The sequence below is a fragment of the Pristis pectinata genome, chromosome 8 (genome assembly GCF_009764475.1).
Source record: "Pristis pectinata isolate sPriPec2 chromosome 8, sPriPec2.1.pri, whole genome shotgun sequence".
NCBI classification, from domain to species: Eukaryota; Metazoa; Chordata; class Chondrichthyes; order Rhinopristiformes; family Pristidae; genus Pristis; species Pristis pectinata.
Window position 1 is genome coordinate 8,150,412 of NC_067412.1, and position 20,530 is coordinate 8,170,941.

Consider the following 20,530-nt stretch of genomic DNA (forward strand, 5'->3'; position numbering starts at 1 on the left):
ATCCTAGTAAATCTCCTCTGCACCCTCTCTAAAGCCTCAACATCCTTCCTATAGTGAGGTGACCAGAATTGCACGCAGTACTCTAAACGTGGCCTAACCAGAGTTCTATAGAGATGCATCATAACTTCTTGACTCCTATACTCAATACCTCGATTAATGAAAGCAAGCATTCCATAAGCCTTCTTAATCACCCTGTCTACCTGTGCTGCCACTTTCAATGAGCCATGGACTTGCACCCCAAGGTCTCCCTGCTCTTCAACACTGTTAAGGGTCTTGCCCTTAAGCCTGTTGGAGAATCTGTGGCTGCAGTGCATTTTGTAGATGGTGGCTGGTACGGTGGTGCCAGTGGAAGAAATAAATGCTTAGTGTGGTGAATGGGGTGACGATCAAGCTGCTTAATTTGTCCTGGATTATGCTGATCATCTTTGGTCTTGAAGCTGCCCAGATGGAGAGTAGGTTGATCATGTGCCCTTATACCGTCAAGATGGTGGAGATACCTCAGGGTGTTGAGTGCTGACTCACTTACCACAGGATACCCACCTACTTATGTCACCACAGTATTTTCTTAGCTTCTCCACTTGAATTTTCTGGTCAGTGGTGACCCCTCAGGATGCTGATGATGATGTTGGATGACAGGGTAAAACCATTGAATAGGAAGGTCAGGCAGTTAGATTTGTTGCCTGACACCTGTGTGGCATGAGTGTGGTTGCCACTTGTCGGGGGATTCCTGGGTATCGTCCAAGTAAATGCAGACATGGACTGCTCCATTTTGAGGAGTCAGGATTTGATTTGAACATCATGATGAGCGAACATCTTCAATCATGACATTAAGATGGATGGAAGGTCACAGGTGAAGCAGCTGAAGATGGTTAGGCACAGAAGAACTCCTGCAATGATGTCTCAGGGCTGAGAAGAAAGGGCTCCAATGAAGATAAGCATCTTTCTTTGTGATAGGTGTGACTCGAGCCAGCAGAGTTTCCCACCTCATTCCCATTGGCTTCAATTTGACCAGAAATCCTTGATGCCACAATCAGTACAATGCTACCTGGATGTCAAGGGAGGTCAGTCTCACCATCCCTCTAAAATTCACTGTGGACCAAGGCTGTTATGAAGGCAAGAGTCAAGTGGCCCTGATAAAACCCAAACTGGGCAGGTTATGCATTGGTAAGTGGTGCACGACAGCACTGTTGATGACACCTTTCGTCACCTAGTTATCATGAGAAAAGGTTATTGACAAGACAATGAATGTTACACAATTATTGTAGTAAGTGAGGTCAAGTTTTTGTTGGATCTGCCAATGGTGCAGTTACCGGAATCATTTCATTTCATCACTCAATTCATTTGACTTCAGAAAGTAACTCATTAAATTGGAGAGCAGTGATACCCAGCCAGCAGTTCTATAACTACCTACCAGCTGGCTGTACAGTGCATGATTCCCCAGCTGTGCACTGCTCAGTGTCCCTAGATTCACCATTGAGTTTGGGGTATTCTGTAAGTTGCTGATTTGGGGGACGAGATACACTTCATATCTGGCCCATCGAATGTTTATACATTTAGCATGGCTCCATTCATTTCAATGAGGTTACAACCTTCATTCAAAAAGGTAATACTAAGTTATTTTTTTTTTTGGTTTATTTTTCTTTATTTCAATATATATTTATATTTTGGCTTTCATTTTATTTTACACATGGAAGTGTAAATATATTTATCATTTTGAAAAAAATTGTTAACAATTTTAATTTTTAGTATTTTTTTAATGTTTCTCAATGTCTCTCACCAGTAGACATTTGAAAAGAGTGTATAGACTTTTGACAAGATAAGCTGTCAGCTGTCATCAATGAGGTGTCTGGGTGGGTCCTTAGTTCCTGCCACCAGTGTCCTAGGCATCACCAGATGCCAGCATGGGATTAGCATGACCACATAAGTTTAGCAGGGCTGCATGTCTAGCACTGAGGCTGACTGCAAGGCGAGAGCCAGATCGCTGCCATGTAGCCCACCAAGCTACTTTCGACTCTGCAGTGTGTAAAATGGGCTACCTGCTTTGCCTCCTTCTGGAGTTTTACTTCCATTGATTGCCAGCTCCTTATAACCGACCCTCTGTCCCCACCACACGATGTGCCTTGAATCACAGAATGATAAAGCACAGGAGCTGTCGATTTGGCTCTTTGAAAGAGCCAGTCAATTATTCCCAACCCCTGCCCTTTCCCCAAAGCCTTCCAACATTTCTCCTTCGAGGACTGATTCAGCCCTCTTCTGAAATTGACCCTCGAATCTGCTTCCACCACTGCTTCAGGCAAGGCATGCATGCTGACCATTTGATGCATTAAAAATTGTCTCCTCAGCTCACTTCAGGTTCTTCTGTGAACGGGTGCAACAAACCATCATCAGAATGTGATTTAAATTTGGATGAAACACAGTTTTATCACATGACTGCAGATTCCTTTAAACATGAGACACTCTTCAGCAAAACAAAGGAATATAAAAATTAAACACATGGAGAGTCATGCACAATTGCTTACATACAGATAACAGGGTTTCCCAGAAGTAACCAATAAAGTAGGAGTGGGGGAAGGGAGTATCGACACTTTCCTGGTTTTTTTGGCAATTAGCGGTTTTACTGGTTTCCTGAATGATACGAGCAGGCACTTTATTGGGATCACATTTTGGGAAACCCTGACCAAAAATAAATAAAAGAAGCATTTGATAGACTACCTTGTCCATGAGGTAATTCTTCTATATTGCTACTGGTTCTGTGATAACCAAAGGAACTGAAAAGTGGCTGATGATGGTAAGGAGGAGGTGGAGGGGGAGGCAGCAGGGAGTTAAAATGATGAGTGGAGTCCCCATTGACAATTGCAGTGCCATAGGCCGTGAGCTGTATCTTGTGATATTGCTGGGAACTGTGAGCATGAGAAACTGCGTCCCAAGAACCTAAAACGTTAAGACAAAGAAAGGCAAAATGTAGAAAGTAACAACCAAAAAAGCCCCAAACTTAAATGTTGTATGCAAATAATAATAATGGGTTTTATCTGTTACCAAGTCTTGAAATGCCACAAAAATAACCTCTATTTATACAATGCTATTAATGTAACAAAGCATCCCAAGGCATTTCACAGAGCAGTATCAATTAAAAAAGTGATGACAAGCCACACAAGATGACATTGGGATGAATGGTCAAGGTCTTAGAAATGAGGTAGGGTTCTAAGGGACTTCTTGAAGGAGGACAGGAGAGCAAGAAGATGGAAAGGTTTAGGAAGGGAATTCCAGAGTTTTGGAACACTGGCAATGGCGGTGTAGTTAAAAAATTGGAGGGGCACAGAAACCTTGGAAGGAAGGTTTTAGAGTAGAGTGCAGAGAAAGGAAGATCTGAGGCCATGAGGAAACTGGAACAAGGGTGAGAGTTTTAAAACACAGGCCCCACTGAGCCAATGGGCACGGGTGAAAGCAACTTCGGAAAGTTGGGATTTGGGAATCAAAGGGATTGGTGCCCCCATCGGGAATAGCTGCTCACCTGGCCATACCTAGGCCAAACAGCTGGAATATGAAAGCCTACCTTGCTGGATCACGTGATCCAGACAACCACAGGGTGCAGTGCAGGGCGACCACCCCTGGAAACTCAGGCAAGGGAGTGAACGGAGGGGGGGGGGTAGGGCTTTGCCAGTTGTAAAAACTGTCTCCGACATTCAGAAGTATTTAAAAACTCATAATTGAAATAAATAATCTAAAAAATATAAAGGGCTATTACTTTTTTTTAAGATAATGAAATGCAGTTAAATAAAATCAAGCAAATAACTAACGCTTCAAAATAATTTTAATAAAGTAACTTAGCTTCTAGTTCCCCTAAATCTGATCCCAACAAACCCCATTGCAACTGCTGAACCAGTGCAGGATCCAAGTGGTGATTTCTCCAGCAAAATCCCAGGACATTCCGGCAAGCCTGACCCCTGCAATTAGGCCCCATGGATCAGGGATGGGGAGGGGGTCCAGCAGCAGAGTAAAGTGACAGACCCGCAACCTGCCACCCCACCCCAACCCCCACAGAATCTCTTTGTTAAGCACTTGAATTCTGTGATCTACAGTGCACATCTGGAAGTCTGGGATGAACACCAGCTTCAATGGCCAGAGGTCAGTAATTCCAATTAGGTTCAATGGCCAGTGGTATGATTGGGCCCAGAGTTTTGGCCAACATCAGAAATGCATTGGAATAGACGAATCTGGAGGTAAGAAAGGCACAATGGAAGTTTCAGAAGCAGAGGTGCTGAGATGGTAGCAGACTTGTGTGAAGTAGGCATTCAAATAGGCAGATGGATATGTGGTCTAAAATGGTCAACACATGATGATATACACAAAGTGCAAAGCATTGTACATTATATTTAGGCAGTTAAATAGCAAACTATTTTACCCCTTGATGCTGGATTGCTGGATGTGGCTATTGTTGTTCACCATGCCATACTTCTTGGTTATAATACAGAATAAGTTTTTCAAACCTGATCCACCATTCAGATATATCATTGGCTGATTAAGAAACTCCCCTTTTCTGTCTTGGTTTTCAATGACTATACCACCACCCACCCACCCCCCCCCCCCCCCCCCCCCCCGCCACAAAGGGTGTCAAGTTCTAGCCTTCTTTTGCCCTCTATGGGAAGTACTTCCTGACATCAGACTCAAATAGCTTGACGCCAATTTTAAGATAATGTCACCTTGTTCTAGATTCCCCCCACCAGAGAAAAGTATTTCTTTCTTAACTTCCCAATATCTTTCTGTGAAAAATTCAACTGAAAAGAGCTTTAACTCTTTACATTGAATTAGCATTTCATAAACTCACACAGCACAGAAAACCTTTCAGCCCATCATGCCTGTGCCAGCCCTTTGACTGACTGAAACAATTAGCCTCACTCTTGTCATATCCCCCCCAAAAATTTCCCTTCAAGTATTCATCCATTTCCTTTTAGAAAGTTCCCACTGGATCTGCTACCACTGCCCTTTCAGAAAGCGTGTTCCAGATTACAACAACATGGTTATATCTTTAAAATTATTCAATCTGAATTCACTCTTAAAATTATATTTTTTTCTGTTTTGTGGATAAACTACTAGATGAAGTCAGGGGTTGAAAATATAACAGTGAGTATGGCTGGATTCTGCATGGCACCAGCAGAAACACAGGACTTGATGCTGACGAGAAGCGACGTAAAATGAGGAAGATAGTTTAAACCATTGACCAATAAACATTTGGAATTCAGGAAATTGCACATCGAAATAAGATTAAATGCTTATTACCACTGACTATGAGGTTCTTATGGTGTGCTGTCACCTCTCATTTTCAATGATAATGTTAAGCAGAGGCACTCATTCATGAAGATAAACTGGTGCTATGATATATATACACAGTGTAATGATGTGGCACAATACGAGCAGCTTTCCTGCATTATTGCTTGGCATTCAACGGCTTGTGAAAGAGGCGAGTTCACTGGAGAATGGGATCTTAACAGGGAAAAATGGAAGCAAGTAGCCTTTCCAGTGCCAAGTAGAAGCTACTAATGGGGATCTGTAATTGTGAGCCACTTATTTGGCAATGCAAGAGCAGATTTTCTAAAATATTCACACCCTGTCTAATTTTCTTTCCAACAAATCAATTACAATTACAATGTTTAACAGGCATTTGGACAAGCATTTAGATAGGAAAGTGTAGAGGCATATGGGGCTAAATGAAGGCAAATGGGATTAGCGTAGACAGGCATCACAATCGGCATGTATGAAGTGGATCAAGGGCATCCATTTCTGTGCTGTATGATTCTAATCAATGGATGGAAAAAACTCTGCAGTGCTTATTTCACTCCTCAGTGCGAAGATAGAAGTTATGTTTCACTAAATATCATGGGAAATTCTGTGACGTTAATGGGGCAAGGGGCGAGGGAGGCCAACCTAGCTGGACGTACGCGACAGGTTCCATTACAAGGTCATCCCAGCATATCCGTGACGAGGGGCCAATAATACTGCAGGGTGTAAGTGAATAAGTAAACCAAGTCTGCACCTTTGAAAGACGTTCTTTATAAAAAGGGCGGTGAAATACTTGGGATAGCAGATGTGCCTCTGCACGGGGTAGGCTTCTGACCTGCTGTGGCTCCATTGAGTAAGCTAGCCAATCAGTCCCACCTCCTCCCACAACCCTGTGGACCCCTACTCTTCACTCTTACATCCGGTTTTCTTTTAAAGTTATTATGGGATCCTCCCCACCACCTTCCAGAATATCTCACTTTTGCTTCTTTTGCCAGTTACCTTGAGGTTGCATCCTCTGGTTACCAAATAGACTCTCCATTTAGTCATCCAAAAGCCCTAATTGTAGAGTTATAGGGTCACCGAGGGATACAGCACAGGAACAGGGCCCCTGCCTTATCTAGTCTATGCGGACCATCAACCACCCTTTTATACTAATCCTGCAATAAACTCCTTTTTAATGCTCTCCACATTCTCACGACTCTCCCCCACCCCAGATTCTACCACTGACCTAAACACGACGGGCAACTTGCAACAGCCAATTAACCAACCAACACACACGTCTTTGGGATGTGGGAGGAAACCCGAGCACCTGGAGGAAACCCACGTGGTCACAGGGAGAACGTGCAACCTCTGCGCAGACAGCACCTGAACCTGTGTCTCTGGCACTGCAAGGCAGTGGCTCTACAAGCTGTGTCACCGTGCTTCCACGTATGATGGTTTAACATCACTTTGAACCATTCTTTCAAACCCCCGCCCTATCTTCTCCCTCGCAGAGAGAGAGAGCAGCCGTGGTCTCTTTGGTTTCCACACAGAACTGTCCTGCTCTACCACAGCTTTCCAGCAAATCAATCGATCAAACGGAAATGGCTAAGATATGGAGAGGGGAGGGGTGGAGCTGATCGCCAAACGCAATGCAGAAGGAGCTTGCAGTGAAGTGGCACAAACCACCAGATTTGACTTAATTTCAAAGGGAAGACTAGTCAGCCATGGAGGAAAATAGTTTGAATAAGCAGGGTGTCTAATCAGGACATAGGTGCTTATCCAAATATCAAACAGAGACTCACACTGGAGATCCTGAAATAAGCTGACAATGACAAACCCCTTGCAAACTGCATGCTCGACCATTAGTAACAAACCAGTGCCCCTGGATTTGTGAAGATGCAGGAAATCCTTAAGTATTTAATAAATATAGTTTGTGTAGTATGGCTTCCTGAGACCAGTGTCCCTTTTAGTAAACACTGTCAGTGTTGTGATTATATTCCTTGAGGGATGTTAAAATTAGACCTCTGTCATGTGCCCTTTTGCATACTGAAGTTCGGTTTTATTGATTTCAATGGACATAGCTCATTGAATCATGTGTTTAGTATGTACAACAAAGACGAGTTTCTACCCTGAGATTTCATGATCTGAAACCCCTCCCAGTCCACGAGGGGAACCCAAAGCTTCTGGCACCCCTCCCAGTCCACGAGGGGAACCCAAAGCTTCTGGCACCCCTCCCAGTCCACGAGGGGAACCCAAAGCTTCTGGCACCCCTCCCAGTCCACGAGGGGAACCCAAAGCTTCTGGCACCCCTCCCAGTCCACGAGGGGAACCCAAAGCTTCTGGCACCCCTCCCAGTCCACGAGGGGAACCCAAAGCTTCTGGTCATCTGTCACTTTACTCCTCTGTCCCACTCCCACCTTTGACTGCCATTGTTCCAAAGAAGCCGAACACAAGCTTGAGGAACAGCACTTCACCTTTTCTTTGAGAGCCTTGCAGTCCTCAACATCAAACTCAACTTCACATTATTTCCATTGCTCCTATTTTACAAGATAGCAAAGATTCTGCTTTTGTCATTTAGAACATAGAACAGCACCGTGCAGGGACAGGCTCTTCGGCCCATCACGTCTGTGCTGACCATGATGCCAATCTAAACTAATCCCATCTGCCTGCACAAAGACCATATCCCTCTCTTGCCTGTCTAAATGCTTCTCAAATGTTGCTGTTGTATCCGTTTCTACAACTTCCTCTGGCAGCACATGCCATGCAACTATCACTGTGTAAGTCTCCTCTAAACCTTCCCCCTCTCACATTAAACCCATGCCCTCTAGTATTTGACATTTCCACCCCAGGAAAAAGACTCTGACCATCTACCCTAGCTATGCCTCTCATAGTTTACACCTCCTCCTGATTCACTTGGCCTGTTTTCAGTCCTCTGTTACTGTGAGGACACAGATTCTCAACTGAGGTATCAAACACTGAGGTTCAAGTCCCACACCAGGTTCCAAACACAGGCTGATGCTCCATGTGCCAAACAGAGAGAAATGTTAAACTGAGGACCTATCCATTCTCTCAAGTGGATGTTAAAAAAAATCCCATGGCACCATCTGGGATATGCCCTCTTCTCGTTACTACCATTGAGGTAGTGGTACAGGAACCTGAAGACCTACACTCAATCTTTTAGGAACAGCTTCTTCCCCGCCACCATCAGATTTCTGAATGGTTGATAAACACTATCTCATTATTCCTCTTTTGCACTATTTATTTTTGTAGTAATTTTTGTGTCTTGCACTGTACTGCTGCTACAAAACAAATCTCACAACGTACATCAGTGTTAATAAATCTGATTCTGAAGAGGAACACAGGAATTCTCTCTGATGTCCTGGCTGATATTTCTCTTTTTTTTAAAAAAAAGTAAAGCCAGTAGTTATTGCAATGTTTGAAACAGATAATCTGGCCTTTATCACATTGCTGCTTGGGGGATCTTGCTATGCACAACCAAGCTGCTACATTTCCTGTATTAGGACAGCCTCTATATAAATGCAAGTCATTCATCCTTTCCAACTCATGGCCTAGAATTCTCAGTGCCAAGCTTCCATTCTAAGACTTGGTCTGATCCTCCCACACTACTAGGACTTGCAACACAGTGAAGGTTGTGTTTCTGGCTACCCCTTCAAAGACTTCCTCTTTGCATTGTCACACTCACAGGGACACTTCACCCCACTGCCCATCCTCCAGCTGCCTCTCTTGTGGTGATATTTGTCAAGAGTACCCACTTCATTGAGAGCCTCCCAGCACAGTGAGGGACATCACACACTGATGCTACCTTCAAGAACTAGCAGGTATATTCTGCCACTGCACAATGTGCTTACAATACTTGCTTCCTTCCAAACATGAGCTCACCTGGCAATGGACAAGTAGAACAAAATCAGTCACTTCAGATTAGCTTTCTAAAACTGGCCTTTGATCAGAACTTCTGCCTGCAGGGAATTGTAATCAGTACTTACACAGACTGTCTCATCAGTGTTTACACAGACTGTCCAATCAGTGTTTATGCAGACTGTCCAATCAAAACTTACACAGACTGTCCAATCATTCTTATAAAGAATGATTGTCTGTCCAATCAGTGTTTAAACAGACCATCCCACCAGTGATAACTGTTCTATAAAGAACTTCAATCTTGCACGCTATTTTACACAGACATTTCAACCTTGATCATCTTTACATGGATGCCTTAATCTTGTTCACTGTTTTATATGGACTCAATGTAATATTTACACTGATATTCCAACCTCGATCACCATTTCACACTGACAATCCAACCTTGATCACCATTTCACACTGACAATCTATCCTTGATCAGTCCTAACATGGACACTCCAACCTTGATAACTATCTTCCAGGTGCTGCATAGACCAGTCTTTGGAACATAAAATAAAACTAGCTGGCTGAACTTTCATCAGATAATTTTTGCTATGTGACGTTGCACTTGCAAGTCTTTACAAATGGGCACACATTTATACACATTTTAACATGCTTTAACTAACTTTGCAAATATAAAACGGGGCTCAGTTTAAATGCTTTAAAATAATAATTAAAAAAGCAATAAAACATTATTTTCTCTTTCTTAAAGGGAATATTTGTCAAATCCTTCAGTTGGAGGTGTTAGGTGACTGGCTTAAATTCTGAAAATGATCAAAGTGCAAGTATTATTATCCACAGTTTGCCTTAATTTTTAACAAGTCCAGTAATGTTCAATATTAAAAGCAGTTCATTAAAAAAAGACTCACTCCCCTGACACTTTCATTTGGCACCTTGTGATGTCCATAGAACAAAGATAAAGAGGCAAGACCAGTATTACCTGATCTCTTGTTTATCACCTCCGCAATAGATGATGGGAAGTAACCCACTCTATCATTGCCAGTTCTGTTGTCATGGATACAGCCTTTCCATCTCCCATCAGGATGCTGTTCTAGAACCTGATTCAGGGAAATTGAAGAAAATACAAATTTAAACATCCTCAAATGAAACTTTGCCAACTTCTGGCCTCATTAGTGATTAAAGTCAGGCCGTGTTTGACAGAATAATCAGCACGTTAAATAAATGATGAGCCCGAGGCCTTCTCTCAGTCCTGAACATGGAGCCTATAAATCTGAGTGTCCCACAGGAAGCACAGAGACAGATAAAGCTGCAGAATTATTTACCAGCTGAAATGACGCTGCCTTCTTGTTATTGATTTTGTTATTCTGTGCTGCAGGAAGACCTGTTCCCCACACATTGCAGGATGAAATTTGAAAAGGATAAAAGCAAGTTCCACATTATCCAAGGGAAAATGTTGGTCGTGAGAAAATGGAAGCTTAAAGCCAAACATGATGAGGTGGATAGAGCTAGTTCAGATGAAGGCGCAGCAATAAGAGAGGAATTTTCTCAATGGGCTTGGCAACGTACATTCAGGGATGATGTTTCCCCTGGCTAGGGTGTCTAGAACTACAGGTCACAGTCTCAGTATAAGGAGTCAGCTACTCAAGTTTGTCGTAGAGTCAGACAGCACAGAAATAGGCCCTGGTCCATGCCGACCAAGATGCCCATCTAAGCTAGTCCCATTTGCCTGCGTTTGGCCCATATCCCTCTAAACCATTTCTATCTATGTACCAGTCTAAGTGCCTTTTAAATGTTGTTAATGTACCTGCCTCAACCACTTTCTCTGGCAGCTCATTCCATATACAGACCACCCTCTGGTTGAAAAAGTTGCCCCTCAGGTTCCTATTAAATCTCTCTCCTCTCACCTTAAACCCATGCCCTCTAGTTCTCAATTCCCCAGCCCTGAGAAACAGACTGTGTGCCCCTCATGAATAAGGTCCTAGCCTGCTCAACATCTCTCTATAACTCTGTCTCTTGAGTCCTGGCAACATCCTCGTAAAGCCTTTCTGCACTCTTTCTAGCTTAAGATGAGAAATCAGAGAACTGTGAACTTTTGGGATTCTCAACCCAAGAGGGCTGTCGAGGCAGAAATTTTTGGGTATTAAAGGAATCGAGGAATATAGGGTTAGTGTAGACTCAGATTCAGATTAGTTTATTGTGATATACACCAGGGTGCAATGAAATTCCTTACTCACATGAAGCTTACAGGGTACACGGAAGTGTTGCAGAGATCAAAGATCTTTTTCAATAGTGGAACAAGTGCAAATGGGATGAATGATCTGGTCCTGGTTCTATTTCTTATGTTCTGATTAAATTCTAGTTTATAAAGTTTATAAAATGTTGAGAGGCACGGGTAAGAGTAGATAGCCGGCATCGTTCTCCCAGGGCTGAAGTGTCTAATTCTCGAGGGCTTGGATTTAAGATGAGAGGGGGAAAATTCAGAATTGATGTACGGGGCAGGTTTTTTTTACACAGAGAGTGGTGGATGCCTGGAATGCGCTGCCAGGGGTGGTGATGGAGGCAGATACGGTTGAGGCATTTAAGAGGCTCTTAGAGAGGCACATGAATGTGCAGAGAATGGAGGGATATGGACCACATGCAGGCAGGAGGGATAAGTTTAATTAGGTGCCATTAGCTTAATTAGTTCAGCACAACATCATGGGCCGAAGGGCCTGTTCCTGTGCTGTACTGTTCTATTTTCTAAATTCAGTGCTGGGATGACCTACAGTCAAGCTGTAGGCTCCAAGTTAGCACCTGATGTCGGGAGTACAGGTGTTGTTCTGGGAGGCAGCTCTTTCTGCCCAGACTTGCCTCCACTGACCCTCTGTCCCTGGAAGTTCTGACAAATTATCAGAGATTGGTATTGAATCCAGAGAGTTTGTGGGAACAGTTGAGTGCAGACCTTTATTGCAACCGCCCCGCTGGGTTTGCATCAGGCTTCAACAATTTAAATTGAGCAATTTCATTCATCTATCAATGTAGGTGGATCTGGATTAACCTTAAGGGAAGATGTTCTTGACAAGGGTCACAGGATGTTTCCTCTCTCATTGGATGTGACTGTGGCTGAGGCCCTTTGAATGGGAAATGGGGACTAGTCCGTGGATATCATTCCTGGTGATGTCTGTGCCTGCAGCACCACCTGCTGTATTCCTAGGGGATTGATTGAAAGAGCCACAGCTTAACTCGAGCTTTAACTAGTGTGCCAATCAGAACATAAGCCCTTCCAAAGCTTCTAAATAACGAGCTGCCCTGTTAGAAACAATGCTCTTCCACCATTTCCAAAGCATGAACTACATTGCTTACTGAAGTAACTGCTGTATGCATTCTACCTTTTACCCTCCTTTACCCTTCTCTAGTCAAGGGCATGACTTGGTTTCAACTCATATTGATTTTATTCCACTGCTAAGCTATACGGGGGGGGGGGGGGGGGGGTTGTTGGGCACATGGAAGGGTAAAGTGGAAGAGGATACCATTGCCTAGAAGCTCATTCCCAATTGGTCACACTAAATCTGTTATGCAGTTACGTCAGTTGTACATTGAAAGTCTGATAATTTGTCATCCGACCATTTGGGAACCCTGATGGTTCGGCAGTAGGCTCACCAGGTAATGCTTGCTGCACTCCCTTCCCATTCACTGGGGCCCTGGTTTCCCGCGCTCCCTCTGACTCACTGGGGCCCCGGTTCCCAAGCTCTCTTTTGACTTACTGGGCTCCTTTTAAACTTACCGGGTTCTCTGCGAAGTTTATTATAATACTGTGTAACATCTCAACAAAAAAGTGAGTTCAAAATGTGTTAGGTTATTAATAGGAGTAACATCCAGTCCTCCGAAAAATCAGCGAATCTAGCCCTACCAAAGTCTCAAGTGTGTTGGATTATCTGAGTTCCACTGAAGTCAAAGTCCATCGAAATCAAGTGTAGAATTACCGGCAGGGAATCAATTTCTAGATACACAGCCTCTGCCCTCAGAAGGAGAGAAATCAGTCTCTAGTTTCTGGTATTAGAGCCACCATTGAGAATGTCAGCTGTTGTACTCACTTCTATGCACTTGGCTCCACTGAAGTCGATGGAACCAAATGTACAAAGGTGACCTCAAGCAGTGGTTGAAACTCACACAAAATATTAGCTCCTCCAATCAAAGACAGAGTTCTCCCCCAATAACTCCACCCAAACATCAACACCATGAATGCATTGCCTGTGAAATGCATTGCCATCTGGTGTTGGGAGGATGCATTGCTTCCAGGAGGTCGCTGGGCCATTCTCGATCGGGGATGAAGAAGGTCCTTGTCCTCACTAATAATGCTTGCCCCACGGAATCCCCGTTGCGATCATCTGAGAGAAGTCATTTTCCTCCTTCTCTCTGGCTCAAATCAACCGCATGGAACTGCCGGCATTTGCCCGTGTAACCATGTGAAATTGTGAGACTCTTTACATGAACATGGAAGTTTGGAGCTTCTGCATAACTGATCCCCAGGGATTTCCCAACCCCTTGTGGATTCCACTGGCACAGTGTTAAATTTTCAGTTTGCCAATAGTATGAATGCCGTCACTTGAACCTGCACCAGGGTGACCCTGACACAAGAACAGTGAGTCCACTCACTTGGAGGCAGTGGGTAGGGTGAGGGAGAATGCTGACTTGAAGTTGAATTGAATGATACAGTTGTTTTCTAATGTTTTCAATTGCTTCCTAATTAGATATACAAGAATTTAAAAAAATACACTTGGGACTTTGGTCTAGCAGATTTACCGGGCTATTGATATTACTCCTATTAACACATCAACACACTTTCATAGAACATAGAACAGTACAGCACAGAACAGGCCCTTCAGCCCACAATGTTGTGCCGACACAGCTAATCCCTCCTACCTATAGAATACCCATATCCCTCTATTTTCCTCTCATTCATGTGCCCATCCAAGCCCCTCTTAAAAGCCCCCAATGAATTTGCCTCCACCACCCTATAAGGCAACGTATTCCAGGCAGGCTCTGAGTAAAAAAAAATTTACCCCTCACATCTCTTCTGAACTTACCCCCTCTCACCTTAAATGCATGCCCTCTGGTATCGGATCGCTCAATAATGGGAAAAAGATATTGCTTGTCCACCCTATCTATGCCCCTCATAATTTTATACACCTCCAACAGATCACCCCTCAGCCTCCACCGCTCCAGAGAACAGAGCCCAAGTTTGTCCAGCCTCTCCTGATAGCACATGCCTTCTAATCCAGGCAGCATCCTGGTAAACCTCCCCTGCGCCCTCTCTAAAGCCGCAACATCCTTCCTATAGTGAGGTGACCAGAATTGCACACAATACTCTAACCAGAGTCTCCTAGACATCTGCTAGTGCACGGCAAAACCGATCTGACCTCTGATAAAATTGGCTCGGGCTTGATTTTTCTCTTAAAATGCATCTGTGATAAATGTACCTGGAGCATTTATATTACCCCATTATAGAGAATAGATCAATATTAATATTAATTCAAAATGGGTTTAGTACTTGATAGCAGAGCACAAGGAATAATTTTTGGAGGGACATTACTTCCAGGCTGATCATATTGCCGCTTTAATGGGCATTTCTAGCAAGTACTACTAGAGTTATGGACTCAGAAGTGACTGGTGTAAATACCAAAGTTCTTGTTTTTGACAGCAGTCTGAATTTTTATCAATACTGGGATTAAAAAGTTTAATCTTTTCTTACACGTTACACAGTAGTATAATAAATTTTTCAGTGAACCCGTTGAGTTTAAAGGGAGCAGGAAATACACAAGCACTCCAAACCCTGGCTCGAGCCGAGAAGCCCTGGTTCTCCTGACCCTTGCCCTGGTTCTCCTGACCCTTACCCTGGCTCCTGACCACAGTCTGGACCCTGACCTTTGGACCCTGACCTCTGCTGTACACTGGAGACCTGATTCTAAGTGCACACCCCACTTGTGACCCTGGCTCACACTCTGCACCAATGAGTGAGCCAGCTGCCAAACTATCAGGATTTCTGGACAATCAGAGGCTGAATTATCAAGCGTTTTACTCTTATATTTGGACAGAGGAGAAATTTGTTTGCTCACCTCACCCAGAAGGCTGTAGATACACAGTCAATGAGTATATTCTGGACTAAGATATTTGAACAGTAAAGGAATCAAGTAGAAATTGGTTGGGAAATTCTACTTAAGTTAAAAGGCCAACTGCCTTTTAAGAATGATGATGGAATAATGATGATGTGAGAATGTTGGTGCAGGTTCGAGACCAAATCTTGTTCTTATTTCTTCTCTTATGTAGTGTAGGCTTTCTCAACGATTCCTGTTTCCTGATGTCAAGAAAGGCCTCGACCTGGTGGACTGCCCTATTGCCTCAACATCTGACTCACGGTGACAACTGCACCTTGAACCCTCGTCCACAATGGGTGGTGGGAGCAACCAGGTCCAGGGGAAGGAGCGGGGTGTGGAGGAAGACTCCACAGTGTTATCCCACCTCTGAGATCCTTCCTCCTGGTCTAGGCATCTCAGGGGCCATGGCCGAAGTGCTTACTAGGATGTCAGGGCGACAGATTATTGTGAAGGTCACTTCCAGGGTAGAAAAGATTGTGTATTGCCAATCAGAGGTCACCTTCTAGTGAGTCCTGGAGGACTGGGAGCTACCACTGTAATCACAAATGTCAAGTGTTTTATGAAAGATGATGTAAAATATTCCACTTACTGTAATAACATCTCCCGTCTTCACGTTAAGGCTGGTCAGGTCATAGTTGTTACAGTAGTCCTTTACTGCCCTGACCTGCAGGGCAGCTGAGGCATCTGCAAGGACCGAAAGAGGAACCATTATCATAGGGAGGTGGCTGAGGACCACAGCTCATTGTGTCATTCGGCACAGAAGCAGGCCCTTCGGCCCACCGAGTCCATGCTGACTATAAGCACCCTTTTACACTAACCCCCTTTTCTTCTCCCCACATTCCCATCAACACCCTCCAGATTCTACCACCCACCCACACACTGGGGGGCAATTTATAGCAGCCAGTTAACCTACCAACCCACACGTCTTTGGGACGTGGTGGGGGGGGGTGGGGGGAAGTTGGAGCACCTGGAGAAAACCCACACAGTTACAGGGAGAACGTGAAAACACCATGCAGACAGCACCAGAGACCTGGATCGAACCTGGGCTGCTGGAGCTGTGAGGCCGCAGCTCCATCAGCTATGCCGCTGTGCAATGCTGCTGCAGTGGGGTGTCTGGGAATATGACAACAACCTTTCCCTCAATGTCAACAAAAGAGCTGGTCATTGACTTCAGGAAAGGGGGCGGTGTACATGCACCTGTCTACATCAATGGTGCTGAGGTCGAGAGGGTTGAGAGCTTCAAGTTCCTGGGAATGAACATCACCAACAGCCTGTCCTGGTCAAATCACGTAGATGCCACAGCCAAGAAAGCTCACCAGCCCCTCTACTTCCTCAGCTGGCTAAAGAAATTTGGCATGTCCCCTTTGACACTCACCAACTTTTATCGATGCACCATTGAAAGCATCCTATCTGGATGCATCACAGCTTGGGATGGCAACTGCTCTGCCCAGGACCGCAAGAAACTGCAGAGAGTTGTGGACACAGCCCATCGCGTCACAGAAACCAGCCTCCCCTCCATGGACTCTATCTATACCTCTCTCTGCCTTGGTGAAGCAGCCAGCATGATCAAAGACCCCACCCACCCGAGTCATTCTATCTTCACACCTCTCCCATCAGGCAGGAGATACAGGAGCCTGAGGGCATGTACCACCAGGCTCAACGACAGCTTCTATCCCATTGTGATAAGACTATTGAACGGTTCCCTTATATGATGAGATGGACTCTTGACCTCACAATCTACCTCGTTATGACCTTGCACCTTATTGTCTACTTGCACTGCACTTCTTCTGTAGCTGTGACACTTTACTGTTATTGTTTTTTACCTGTACTACATCAATGCACTCTGTACTAACTCAATGTAACTGCGATGTGTAATGAGTTGATCTGTACGAACGGTATGCAAGACAAGTTTTTCACTGTACCTCGGTACAAGTGACAATAATAAACTAATACCAATAATACCAATACCAATATGCCACAGGAAAAGGAACGTCTCCTCCAATGCCTGTCTAACACCACCACCCCAGACAGTGTCTGCCCTCTCTCTTCTTCTCCCACCTCCCCAGCTGGGCCCATCTCTTTGTACTTGCACAAACCTCTGAGCATTTGCTTGATTTCTTTGCTTGCTTGTGTTGCTGTGAATTGGTGAACAATGTCCAGGGCAGTCTGGTTGTAGGTGTTCTTGATATGTGCATTAACTCCACCCTAAAAGAGAAATAAATCAGCAACAACTATAACATCAATATGGTGCCTATTACAAAGCAAAAGCCCAATGTTTTCACAGGGGCATTACCAAACACAAACTTGTGGCCAAGTCTCAGTAACAGACAGGTGACCAAAAGCTTGGACAAGTAGATAGATTTTAAGGTTGTCTTAATCATAAACTCATAGAACAGTACAGCACAAGACAGGCCCTTTGGCCCACAATGTCGTGCTGATCTTTAAACCTCGCCTTAGACAATCTAACCCCTTCCTCCCACATATCCATCTTGCATTTGACCAATGTACCTGCCTCCACCACCGCCCCAGGCAGCGCATTCCATGCCCCAACCACCCTCTGGGTAAAAAAACCTTCCTCTGATATCTCCCTTGAACTTCCCACCCATTATTTTAAAGCCATGCCCTCTTGTATTGAGCATCGGTGCCCTGGGAAAGAGGCACTGGCTGTCTACTCTATCTATTCCTCTTAATACTTTTAATGGAGAAAGAGGTAGGGAAGCTTTAGGGTGGGAGTTCCGCAGCTTAGTTTCCAAGCAGCTGAAGGCCTGGTCATCAATGACGCTGTGATTGCAAACTAGGATCCTTGAATTAGATAATCTTGGAGGGTCGTGGGGCTAGAGGAGTTGCTGAGATAGCGACTCATAAAAAGAATGAGAAATTGCTTAAAGGGGGGCTCAGTGAGCACAACAGCGTGCTGGCAGAATGGGACTTGGTGAAAATTAGGACCTGGTGAAAATTAGGACCTGCTCAGTAAGAGTGTTGGATGAATCAAAATTTACAGCAAACAGAACTAGTGAGAACAAATCAAATGTTTTTTAAGCATTTAAAGTGTGTATCTATAGGTAAAGTCAAAATAAGGGTTTGGACACTGAGGACAGATATAAGGAGAAATTTCTTCAGCCAGGAGATAGTGAACTTGTGGAGTTCTCTTAAGAAGTCAGTGGTAGCTCAGTCACTGAGTATACTGAAGCAGAGATTGGTGGACTTTTAGATATTGAGGGCATCAAGGGATGTGGGGTTAGTGCAGGGAAGTGATACTGAGGTAAAAGGCAGTTATGATCTTACTGAGTGGTAGAATGGTGGAAGGGACCGAATGGCCCATTTCAGCTTCTATTTCTTACGTTCTTATGCCGAGTGTGTAAATGAATGTGCCTGAGCTTTTTAAGACTTCGGGTGAGTCAAATTATTAAATGTGACAGTGATTTCTCAGATTCAATGAAGTATGAAATTGGGATTATTTCACAATTTCCATTGACAAGTACTGATGGGAGGTTGTGTCTGGGAAAGAAAAATGTTATCGTGGGGGAATCCAACATCAGCTCTGTCCTATTTTGCTTGTAAATTTACCTGGGTAGCTCTTGCCACTGTGGTCTGGGTGTAAGTAGTTACTATCGAGTCAGTATCCACCTCTTTATTCAAGTCAAAGTTAAAATGGGGAGAGATGTAGAATTAGCAGCTGACTCACTTTCAGCTGTCTTATACTGTTGGGCAAGCTTTAGGTCAAACCCACGTTGTGTGCTTGGATTATGCTTAGCAGGTTTTGCTCAGAGATCTGCTTTCTAATGAAGGGTTAACGCCCATGTTAAATGCTCAAGAGTTAGATTGCCACACAGATATGTCGAATACCATGAACATAATTTCAATATATGTAACTGTGTAATAAAACCCAATTTTCTCCCATGTAAATCCTAACAAAACAAGTTATTTGGTGAAGTGATCTTCATGCAATTAGCATGGGGGAAATTTATGTAATTCAAACCTTTAAACAATTTTTCTTAGACCTTTTAACTATTAAGGTCGCAGATGAGCTGATGCCATCCAACAGATGGAACTCCTTGTGGTTTGGTCTCAACCACTTCGAGATAGCTGGGCCCAGTTGTAGGAGCCCTGCTGAGACTCACTTGAGATCAGCAATGATCAAGTGGTTGCTCGTATTCATGACCCAGCACACGTACTCGATGAGACAGTGAGGTTCTTACCGCTAAGCTCTCCACTCAAACTCACTTTGTGGCCACAATACTGAACTGCTCTTGTGAACGAATGTATTATAAAATTAAACCCATTCTAGTCAAAGTGCAAAATTGGTGTCATTTTCTTCCCCAACTTAAAATAGTCTGCGGCCCACCAGGGGATCGGGCTGCTTTAATAATATAATTGAACTAAATAATAGCTTTACGATGGAAATAGCAGCTCCCAAAATCTCTGATATTCCTTTCCTTTAGCTTTTGAATTGTTTTTGGAGATTTCAAAAGTCAAATTTTATATTTACTTTTTTTTTCTTTAATTTTCCTTTTAGCTTTTTTTTATACTAATCCAATTCCTTCACTGTATTTGTCTTTCTGCGCCCGACTGGACGGGGAATTTGCCCACCTTCTCCCGCTCTGCATTTTTCATCTCTCCATTGGTTAATGAGGCATCCTCTCGTCCCACCATTCACCGTAGTAACCTTGTAGTGTTGCACTTGGAGCCTTGTGGTTAACCCACATTCTGAGCTACTTTCTGGCGTAAGCTGAGGCAGCCCAATCATGCTCGAACAGATCCAACCAATGAGATTTGTTATAGGTGCTCTACAGGCGAGCTCAAACTTCTTAGGAAAATTGGGACAAGAGGAGACCCTTCAAAGCTGTTCTATCATTCAGTAAGGTCCTGGCTGATTTGCCACCTGATTCAATACACCCACCATTCCCCATATCTCTTAACAAAAATCTACCAATCTCAGGTTTAGAATTAACAATCAACCTGGCATTATCTGCCATTTGTGGAAACAAAATCCAAATTTCCACCACACTCTACATGTGGAAGTCTCTCTTAAGTTCACTCGTAAAAGACCTTGCTCTCATCTTTGGACCGGACCCACTAGCCTACGATTCCTCGACCAGCAAATATTTGCCCCTCCCTATAACCATACTCATTCCCAATACTACGTTGAAAAATTCCATCAAATCATCCAAATTCCTGGTCTAGTTCTGCAATTTCTCCCCGAAATGTTGCCCTTGGAATACCAGGCTGGTAAAGCAACACTACACTCCCTGCAAGTG

General features: G+C 43.9%; 1 protein-coding gene across 3 annotated transcripts in view; it reads right to left on the reverse strand.

Moving 5' to 3' along the window:
* The window catches only part of caskin1 (CASK interacting protein 1), a 563,705-nt gene that overhangs the window by 91,297 nt on the left and 451,878 nt on the right, over positions 1–20,530 (reverse strand). For 2 of the 3 annotated variants that reach the window (XM_052021715.1, XM_052021714.1), the window contains exons 8-10: positions 17,369–17,477; positions 15,862–15,956; positions 10,118–10,235 (exon numbers count right to left, since the gene is read on the reverse strand). In XM_052021715.1, the coding sequence (XP_051877675.1) occupies positions 10,118–10,235; positions 15,862–15,956; positions 17,369–17,477 (322 nt within the window). Of the gene's footprint in view, positions 1–2,712; positions 2,932–10,117; positions 10,236–15,861; positions 15,957–17,368; positions 17,478–20,530 lie in introns of all 3 variants that reach the window. The other variant, XM_052021713.1, reaches the window with a different exon arrangement.